This window comes from Symphodus melops (genome assembly GCF_947650265.1).
Source record: "Symphodus melops genome assembly, contig: scaffold_242, whole genome shotgun sequence".
In the NCBI taxonomy this organism is placed as follows: domain Eukaryota; kingdom Metazoa; phylum Chordata; class Actinopteri; order Labriformes; family Labridae; genus Symphodus; species Symphodus melops.
In genome coordinates, this window is record NW_027636692.1 from 3,177 (window position 1) to 14,401 (window position 11,225).

Genomic DNA, 11,225 nt, shown 5'->3' on the forward strand with positions numbered 1-11,225 from the left:
TTACGTGTGTCTTATTGTTACGTGTCTTATTGTTACGTGTGTCTTATTGTTACGTGTGTCTTATTGTTACGTGTGTCTTATTGTTACGCGTCTTATTGTTACGTGTTTTATTGTTACGTGTCTTATTGTTACGTGTGTCTTATTGTTACGTGTTTTATTGTTACGTGTCTTATTGTTACGTGTGTCTTATCGTTACGTGTTTTATTGTTACGTGTGTCTTATTGTTATGTGTCTTATTGTTACGTGTGTCTTATTGTTACGTGTCTTATTGTTGTGTGTCTTATTGTTACGTGTCTTATTGTTGTGTCTTATTGTTACGTGTCTTATTATTACGTGTCTTATTGTTACGTGTCTTATTGTTACGTGTCTTATGGTTACGTGTCTTATTGTTATGTGTGTCTTATTGTTACGTGTCTTATTGTTGTGTGTCTTATTGTTGCGTGTCTTATTGTTACGTGTCTTATTATTACGTGTGTCTTATTATTACGTGTCTTATTGTTACGTGTGTCTTATTATTACGTGTCTTATTGCTACATGTCTTATTGTTACGTGTGTCTTATTATTACGTGTCTTATTGTTACGTGTCTTATTGTTACGTGTTTTATTGTTACGTGTCTTATTATTACGTGTCTTATTGTTACGTGTCTTATTATTACGTGTCTTATAGTTACGTGTCTTATTGTTACGTGTCTTATTGTTACGTGTGTCTTATTGTTGTGTGTCTTATTGTTACGTGTCTTATTGTTGTGTGTCTTATTGTTACGTGTTTTATTGTTACGTGTCTTATTGTTACGTGTCTTATTGTTACGTGTCTTATTGTTACGTGTCTTATTGTTACGCGTCTTATTGTTGTGTGTCTTATTGTTACGTGTCTTATTGTTGTGTCTTATTGTTACGTGTCTTATTATTACGTGTCTTATTGTTACGTGTCTTATTGTTACGTGTCTTATGGTTACGTGTCTTATTGTTATGTGTGTCTTATTGTTATGTGTGTCTTATTGTTACGTGTCTTATTGTTATGTGTGTCTTATTGTTACGTGTCTTATTGTTGTGTGTCTTATTGTTACGTGTGTCGTATTGTTACGTGTGTCTTATTGTTACGTGTCTTATTGTTACGTGTGTCTTATTGTTACGTGTGTCTTATTGTTACGTGTGTCTTATTGTTACGCGTCTTATTGTTACGTGTTTTATTGTTACGTGTCTTATTGTTACGTGTTTTATTGTTACGTGTGTCTTATTGTTACGTGTGTCGTATTGTTACGTGTGTCTTATTGTTACGTGTCTTATTGTTACGTGTGTCTTATTGTTACGTGTGTCTTATTGTTACGTGTGTCTTATTGTTACGCGTCTTATTGTTACGTGTTTTATTGTTACGTGTCTTATTGTTACGTGTGTCTTATTGTTACGTGTTTTATTGTTACGTGTCTTATTGTTACGTGTGTCTTATCGTTACGTGTTTTATTGTTACGTGTCGTATTGTTACGTGTGTCTTATTGTTACGTGTGTCTTACATGTGTCATTTTGTTGCATGTGTCATCTTGTAATGTTTGTTTTGTCTTATTGTTGCGTGTTGTGTTGTTACGTACTGTACTGTATCCTGTCATGTTACGTGCGTCGTGTGGTATGTATGTCGTGTTGTCACATCATTTCAAGTTGTTATTTGTTATCTTGTTACACTTGTCTTATTGTTACGTGTCATGTGTCAGTGTGTGTGTCAGCGTATCAGTGGTTGGTGTGTTTCCTGTTGACGGAGAGCCAGAGGAGGCTGCAGCAGCAGAGAGATGCAGGATTGGATGACTTCGAGGCTCGAAACAACAGCCAGGTCAGTGATATGACTCTCTGAATCACATTGGGAACACAGGGCATACACACAGCGAACAAAAGCACTGTGAAAGCCCATGAGCTGAAGCAGCGGCTTGTGGTTTAATAAACACCATTGCTTGTGTTTGTATGTGTTTGCAGGTGTATTTCTGCCGCTCTTTGGCAATTGCCTACATTGACCAAAGCTGTCTGAAGAGGTTCTATGATGTGACCTTTGACCCCAACACTCCTGATGCTCTAAGGCCTGTTCTGAAGAAACTCTGTGCTCTGTATGGACTGTGGAGCCTTAGCAACCACATGGCAACGCTGTACCAGGGTCAGTATTTCACACCTGTACTACACGCCTGTACACACCTGTACTACATGCCTGTACACACCTGTACTACACACCTGTACTACACACCTGTACTACATGCCTGTACACATCTGTACTACACGCCTGTACACACCTGTACTACATGCCTGTACACACCTGTACTACACGCCTGTACACACCTGTACTACACGCCTGTACACACCTGTACTACACGCCTGTACACACCTGTACTACATGCCTGTACACACCTGTACTACACGCCTGTACACACCTGTACTACACACCTGTACACACCTGTACTACACACCTGTACTAAACACCTGTAATACACGCCTGTACACACCTGTACTACACGCCTGTACACACCTGTACTACACACCTGTACTAAACACCTGTAATACACGCCTGTACACACCTGTACTACACGCCTGTACACACCTGTACTACACACCTGTACTAAACACCTGTAATACACACCTGTACTCACACCTGTACTCACACCTTTACTACACCTGTACTACTTAGCTGTCATCACACCTGTCTCATATATTCTGAACTGAACACAGCTTGATTTGGTCTTCATCGTACTGATAGATAGATAGATATATATATAGATACTTTATTGATCCCGAGGGAAATTCAGGATACTTTACAGTGTTACCTGTTTGACTCTGTGCAGGTAACTACCTGAGTGGAGGGAGACCTGCAGAGATCATCCAGATGAGCATCCTCACTCTCTGCTCACAGGTACACACACGCCTTCCTTCGACCTGTCTGACAACCTGTCTCTATACCTGTCTGACAACCTGTCTCTGTACCTGTCTGACAACCTGTCTCTGTACCTGTCTGACAACCTGTCTCTGTACCTGTCTGACAACCTGTCTCTGTACCTGTCTGACAACCTGTCTCTGTACCTGTCTGACAACCTGTCTCTGTACCTGTCTGACAACCTGTCTCTGTACCTGTCTGACAACCTGTCTCTGTACCTGTCTGACAACCTGTCTCTGTACCTGTCTGACAACCTGTCTCTATACCTGTCTGACAACCTGTCTCTGTACCTGTCTGACAACCTGTCTCTGTACCTGTCTGACAACCTGTCTCTGTACCTGTCTGACAACCTGTCTCTATACCTGTCTCTATACCTGTCTGACAACCTGTCTCTATACCTGTCTGACAACCTGTCTCTGTACCTGTCTGACAACCTGTCTCTGTACCTGTCTGACAACCTGTCTCTGTACCTATCTGACAACCTGTCTCTATACCTGTCTGACAACCTGTCTCTGTACCTGTCTGACAACCTGTCTCTATACCTGTCTGACAACCTGTCAACAAACAGACACATGTGGAGCCCCTCCCCTCAGATAAACACACTATCATGATGTCGGCACGGCTGCAGCTAGTGCTGCTGCTGGGGGGCTTGAGAAACTAGTTTTGGTTGAAAATTATGGAAGTGAAAAAGTTGTATGTGGAAATATTTTATATATATATATATATATATATATATATATATATATATATAATATTAAACAAACACTGAAGGAAAAGCAACGGATTTCAACAGCTCCGTATGAAAGCAATGCTTCAAAGTGGTGGCTAAAAGTCCAGTAGCACATCAAAGTTGGCAAAGCATCTGAAAGACCAACACCCGTTCTCTATGATGAATTTAGAGCGGGTCAATGAAGTTTCAGCCACATATAAATATTATACAGTTATACTGAACGTTAACCCAGCCACACGTTAACATTAACCGATAGCCACGTTAGCCATGTAATCTTAAGCTAGCGGCTATAGCTAATAATGAAACACCCCATGTTAATGTGGGAGTAAACGTTAACAGTCCTGTCTATAACAGAAACACAACACTATTATTTTTCCCTGAAAGTGCAAAGTCCCAGAATGAAGCTGAGAAAAGTCGACCAGCAGCTACTGTCGTTTACACGTGCTGCTAAATGTAGTTAAGCTTTCTCATAAAAGTGTAATAGGCTTTGTTTTTAAATGTTGCACTCCATAATATACTGTTTATAGTTTGTATTCTCAACTTTATTAAAGGAAATTATGCTTCTACATTTTGTCTGTTTTTTTCGCCCCGCAGATTTAAAAATGGTCTCGATTATCGAGTTTTTTGGAGTATCGACATCGAATTTAAAATTCTAGTATCGTGACAACCCTAGTGTGTACCTGTCTGTCTGTACCTGTGTGTATACCTGTGTGTCTGTCTGTGTGTGTACCTCTGTGTATACCTGTGCACCTGTGTGTCCATCAGAGAGATGACATGTCATTACCTGGGTATTGAGCTTAAATGCAGTAGAGAGATCCAAACAGAAAACAATTCTCTCTTGCCCAGAGGGTTCAAATACTTCAATACCCACAATGCACTGGGCTCATAGCCTTCAAATATCCTGGGGATGTTTGTTGTGGTTTTAATAACTGAGCCTCCTGAGTCGTCCTTTTACTTATTGATTATCAACAGACACTGGAGGTGCATGAAGAGGTCCTGTGATGTCATCACTCTGAGACTCTTAATGGTTTCTAATAACCTACAGGAGACTTTGGTGTGTGTGTGTGTGTGTGTGTGTGTGTGTGTGTGTGTGTGTGTGTGTGTGTGTGTGTGTGTGTGTGTGTGTGTGTGTGTGTGTGTGTGTGTGTGTGTGTGTGTGTGTGTGTGTGTGTGTGTGTGTGTGTGTGTGTGTGTGTGTGTGTGTGTGTGTGTGTGTGTGTGTGTGTGTGTGTCCGCAGCTGAAGGATGATGCTGTAGCGTTGGTTGATGTTTTGGCTCCTCCTGATTTCATCCTGAACTCACCTGCAGGAAATGCTGACGGTCAGGTAAACACACACACACACACACACACATACACACAGTAAAACACACACCATCCATTCACTGTGTATTAATGTCCTCATGATGAAAATGGAAGTTAACATCAGGGGTGTGCATCTGTGTGTGTGTGTGTGTGTGTGTGTCTCAGCTATACAGGAACCTGTGGTCCACAGTGATGCAGGGCTCTCAGGTCTTGGAGAGACCGTCATGGTGGAAAGAGTTCTGCTCAGACAAACCCGCCGTTGGCTCTCTGCGCCCCAAACTTTGAAGACGAGTCATCGAGAACCAGGAAGCCCGTCTGTGATGCTCAGTTCTCCTTTATAAGCACTTTTTGTTTGTCACCTCTGTGCCAATCAAATCCATTCATTGGGACCTGTATGAACATGTAGCTTTTAACGCTAACATCCATCAGCTCCTCATGATTGTCCCTTTCTCTCTTTCTCTTTCCCCCTGTCTGCCTTCCCTCTCTCCCTGACTTCTCCTCCTCCTGGTCCCCCCCCCACTTGCTGGGCCCTGCTGTGTCCTCAGGGATGGAGGCCATTCAGTGGACTGCCTTTGTCCCAACAACTCATCCATGAGGACACACCAGGGCCAAACTCACGGCCTGGATACAATCCTGAGGCAGAGGAAATCCATCATGGCCGTTGACAACAACAACAGCAATAAACACAAATGTTATTAATTTGTATGAATATAACTGATATAAATTACATTTCAATGCACAGATTACATACTTTGTATTTCTTTTTAAGATGATCCCATTTCTTTTTGGCCTGTCGTGGCGACACACTTTAAGCCGGGTCCATTGTCTCTAAAATAGTTCTTATTACAGAGAAAACAACAGAAAAGGGGAATCATGTGAACATGGGTGAACATTTTGGAAAATAAAGTCATCAGTTTTCATCCATGTGAGATCATTTACTTGGTGTCTTGTTATTGTGGCCTTTATAATGACGACCAATTCTAGTCTTCAGTAAAAGATGGTCTAATGGTGATGATATAATATAGCTTGTTTTCCTCAATGTTACCTCCAAGCTAAGCTGGCTGTGTTCTTCACTCCTTTGAACAGATGACCATGTTGATAAACTGAGCAGAATGCTCCTTGCTCCCTAAAATCAAACGAAACACGTTGCAGTAAAAATAACGTTAAATTTTGCTTCACTCTAAGAAATGTTTAAAAACCGTTTGGCTACTGGAGTAATATTCAACTGAAAACCACAACCTCTCTAAATGTTTTTAACTTGACCATTTGTGTGATTAGCAAAGTCTGTTAACTCAACTAAAAACAAAGTGATGCAAAGTAAAATAAACTAATGTTAACTCAGCAAATGTTAGGTTGAGCTGCTAGTTTATTGTAATCTCACGGCTAGAGTGACCCGAGGACACAGCTAGAGGGTGACCCAGGGACACAGCTAGAGAGTGACCCAGGGACACAGCTAGAGAGGGACACAGCTAGAGAGTGACCCGAGGACACAGCTAGAGAGTGAACCAGGGACACAGTTAGAGTGACCCGAGGACACAGAGTGACCCGAGGACACAGCTTGAGTGACCCGAGGACACAGCTAGAGAGTGAACCAGGGACACAGTTAGAGTGACCCCGGGTCACAGCTAGAGTGACCCGAGGACACAGTTAGAGTGACCCAGGGACACAGCTAGAGTGTCCCGAGAACACAACTAGAGAGTGACCCAGGGACACAGCTGGAGAGTGACCTGGGGACACCGCTAGAGAGTGACCCGGGGACACCGCTAGAGAGTGACCGGAATATAATGGAGTGTAACATTGTTAATTGATGATAATCTGTTGATGACGAACAGATACACACATGCTTAAAAAACGGTGTCCTCTAGTGTGTGTCCTTCAGTGTGTCTTATAGTGTGTTCTTTAGTGTGTGTCCTCTAGTGTGTGTGTGTGTGTGTGTCTTTTAGTGTCCTTTAATGTGTGTCTTTGAGTATGTGTGTCCTTTAGTGTGTGTGGGTTAGGCATGTTGATGACTTAAGTTCAGATGACGAATTAAAGACTGTTGTTGATTGTTTGTGGTTCACACTCAGGTCTGAGCTCACCTTGAGCTTCGTTTTTATGGGATGGTTTGTTTTCCTGTCTTTGTTTGTGGATGAAAAAAACATTTTCACAGTTTGTCTGAAGCAAGCAGCCACCTACCTGGATGCAGCAGCACAGGAAGTCACATACACACCCATTCAAACAGCCTGTTTTTACAGCAGACATGAACATGTTTACAGCCTGCTTCAAAAAACCAAATGGGTGTGATTAGCTCATGTCTCCATCCACACACACTGTACGGGGGGGGGAATGTTTTGATGACTCATCAGTTTTGATTGGATGAAGGATCAGAGTTATTCACAATAAGTAACCCAGGTTTCAGATTACATAATTAAGCAATACTATAGTTCTGTTGGGCAGTGGGCCCATCAGAGAATAAACCTTCATAGAGGCAAATAAGGTGGTGAACAAACACATCTGGAATGACCTACACAAACGCAACACCTAACCCTAACCCTAACCCTGACCTGACACAACCTGAAGTCGGAGCTCCTCACCCTCCTCACCTGTAAGTCTGAGCTCCTCACCCTTCTCACCTGTAAGTCAGAGCTCCTCACCTGTAAGTCTGAGCTCCTCACCCTTCTCACCTGTAAGTCTGAGCTCCTCCCCCTCCTCACCTGTAAGTCTGAGCTCCTCCCCCTCCTCACCTGTAAGTCAGAGCTCCTCACCCTTCTCACCTGTAAGTCAGAGCTCCTCCCCCTCCTCACCTGTAAGTCGGAGCTCCTCACCTGTAAGTCTGAGCTCCTCACCTGTAAGTCGGAGCTCCTCACCTGTAAGTCGGAGCTCCTCACCTGTAAGTCTGAGCTCCTCACCCTCCTCACCTGTAAGTCTGAGCTCCTCACCCTTCTCACCTATAAGTCTGAGCTCCTCCCCCTCCTCACCTGTAAGTCAGAGCTCCTCACCCTCCTCACTTGTAAGTCTGAGCTCCTCACCCTTCTCACCTGTAAGTCAGAGCTCCTCACCCTTCTCACCTGTAAGTCTGAGCTCCTCACCCTTCTCACCTGTAAGTCTGAGCTCCTCCCCCTCCTCACCTGTAAGTCTGAGCTCCTCACCTGTAAGTCTGAGCTCCTCACCCTTCTCACCTGTAAGTCAGAGCTCCTCACCCTTCTCACCTGTAAGTCTGAGCTCCTCACCCTTCTCACCTGTAAGTCTGAGCTCCTCCCCCTCCTCACCTGTAAGTCTGAGCTCCTCACCCTCCTCACCTGTAAGTCGGAGCTCCTCACCTGTAAGTCTGAGCTCCTCACCCTCCTCCCCTGTAAGTCTGAGCTCCTCACCTGTAAGTCGGAGCTCCTCACCTGTAAGTCTTAGCTCCTCACCCTGCAGAAGAAACACATTCCTGCTGATATCTGGGATCTCAATCTGTGGCGTCCTGCCCAGAGGCCGTGATCACATGACAGGGCCGGAATGTAAAGAAGGCTGATGTAGGGGTGAAGGTAGAGCTCTTACTTTAAGGCGTTTCCCCCTCAGGTAATAAAGCCCACCTCACCAACGGCGCTGCCTGTTAGTGTCTGCTGGTGGAAAGTTTTACTGCTCTTAAAGCTTGTCATAATTCCTCTCTTTCTCCACCAGGTGGATCAGTACAAGGTGAGCAGCAGTGCGGCTCTGGGCGCCCTGTTACTGGTCAGACTGGAGAAACAGAGGTACTGGGTGGAAGATAACTGGTTCTGTCGCTACGTCACAGTGGAGCCTCCAGGGGGAGACAAAGCCCTGACCTTCCCGTGTTACCGCTGGTTAATTGGAGACGTGAAGCTGGAGATCAGAGAGGGAACAGGTAGGATTAAGCCCTCACTGTAGAGGTGAACTCACAAGCTAACTGATCCACAGTCAGTCCGTGTCAGACCAGTTTTCCTGAGCAGTGAGGTTACAGTTCAAGCTTCTAACTTTAGATTCTGCTCCTGAATGCTCTGGATTTGATTGGACCAGAGAAGGTAGGCGGGGCTTTGAAGGCCGTTTTGGACGCCCCTGGGTTTGCCAGATATGAGAGCAGTTATCAGGTGAACAGGTGTTGCAGCGATGGAAGCGGGCAGTGGAACTGCTTCAGATAGAAGTGATTGTACCCGAGCTAAAAAGCCTCTGCATGTTTCTAATAAGCTCCAGCAGCAGAAAGCTGCTCAAACTAGGATCAATGTTGGAGATGAAACATGGAGCGAGGTTAGAACGCAGAAAGCTTTACAGACCCATGCAGAGCTGGCTAAACACTGAAGCTACAGTGTCCACCACATGCAGAGCTGGCTAAACACTGAAGCTACAGTGTCTCTACATGCAGAGCTGGCTAAACACTGAAGCTACAGTGTCCACCACATGCAGAGCTGGCTAAACACTGAAGCTACAGTGTCCACCACGTACAGAGCTGGCTAAACACTGAAGCTACAGTGTCTCTACATGCAGAGCTGGCTATACACTGAAGCTACAGTGTCCACCACATGCAGAGCTGGCTAAACACTGAAGCTACAGTGTCCACCATGTGCAGAGCTGGCTAAACACTGAAGCTACAGTGTCCACCACGTGCAGAGCTGGCTAAACACTGAAGCTACAGTGTCCACCACGTGCAGAGCTGGCTAAACACTGAAGCTACAGTGTCTCTACATGCAGAGCTGGCTAAACACTGAAGCTACAGTGTCCACCACGTGCAGAGCTGGCTAAACACTGAAGCACAGAAGCTCATCCTCAAACATTCTTTAATCTGACAGGTCGTTGTACATTATTGAACTACAATAAAGTTTTTATCAAAAAGTCACGTCAGTCAAATGTCACCGCGGCGTTGACCAGCGGCGTGACCGCCACTTAACGAGAAGAATAAGTTGTTAGACCCGAGTTTGCTGTGTCTGCTGTAGACGTTCACAAACAGGAAGTCAGAGATTTATGGCTGTTTCCTGTTTGTGTCTGTGTAGATAATCTGTTTCCTGTTTGTGTCTCTGTAGATAATCTGTTTCCTGTTTGTGTCTGTGTAGATAATCTGTTTCCTGTTTGTGTCTCTGTAGATAATCTGTTTCCTGTTTGTGTCTGTGTAGATAATCTGTTTCCTGTTTGTGTCTCTGTAGATAATCTGCTTCCTGTTTGTGTCTGTGTAGATAATCTGTTTCCTGTTTGTGTCTCTGTAGATAATCTGTTTCCTGTTTGTGTCTCTGTAGATAATCTGAACCTGGACTCCGCCCTTATCATGAACCCCGGTGACCTCCCTCAGCTCTCACACTGACCTTTCAAACTAAGAGTCTTTACACATGAACAGTTAAATCAGCCCCGTTTTATTTTGAAGGAAATCATGATGAATGAAAAGAGACGTCGAGGTGGGACCTCGACCTAGATAGATAGATACTTTATTGATCCCGAGGGAAATTCAGGGCATCCAGTAGCAGTATACAGACAGGCAGGACACAAGACATTAGTTACAATACACACCAGCTGTCCCCCCCCCCTCTGTATACAATAATCCCCCAAACAAGATTTAGCAGCCCCTATGTGACTAAGAGTAAATATAATTACAGGTTAAACCTGTGCAGTTGGCATTAGCATTAGCATTAGCTACATACATAGGTATGTATGTCGTTTTTATTATTTTACGACATGGGTATGTATGTCGTTTTGTTCATTTTTTCGACATAGGTATGTATGTCGTTTATTTTCTATTTTTTTGACATAGGTATGTATGTCGTTTTGTTCATTTTTTTGACATAGGTATGTATGTTGTTTATTTCATTTTTCGACATAGGTATGTATGTTGTTTATTTTCTATTTTTTTGACATAGGTATGTATGTCGTTTTCTTCCGTCTTTGCGACATAGGTATGTATGTTGTTTTTTTCATTTTTTGACATAGGCATGTATGTTGTTTTTTTCCATTTTGTCGACATAGGTATGTATGTTGTTTTTTTCATTTTTTCGACATAGGTATGTATGTTGTTTTTTTCATTTTTTCGACATGGGTGTGTATGTTGTTTATTTCATTTTTTCGACATAGGTATGTATGTTGTTTTTATTATTTTACGACATAGGTATGTATGTTGTTTTTTTTTCATTTTTTCGGCATAGGTATGTATGTTGTTTTTTCATTTTGTCAACATAGGTATGTATGTTGTTTTTATTATTTTACGACATAGGTATGTATGTTGTTTTTTTTTCATTTTTTCGGCATAGGTATGTATGTTGTTTTTTCATTTTTCAACATAGGTATGTATGTCATTTCTTTGCATTTTTAAACGTAACAATGAGCAT

At 43.1% G+C, this 11,225-nt stretch overlaps 1 protein-coding gene across 1 annotated transcript; it reads left to right on the top strand.

Moving 5' to 3' along the window:
* Positions 1–1,588: 1,588 nt before the first annotated feature.
* Positions 1,589–5,862, top strand: LOC306819195 (peroxisomal acyl-coenzyme A oxidase 3-like). The gene is made up of 5 exons (XM_079372969.1): positions 1,589–1,822; positions 1,963–2,137; positions 2,817–2,884; positions 4,874–4,960; positions 5,104–5,862. Exons 1-5 carry the CDS (start codon positions 1,628–1,630, stop codon positions 5,221–5,223), a joined length of 645 nt encoding a protein of 214 aa, XP_079229095.1. The 5' UTR covers positions 1,589–1,627; the 3' UTR covers positions 5,224–5,862.
* Positions 5,863–11,225: the final 5,363 nt, after the last annotated feature.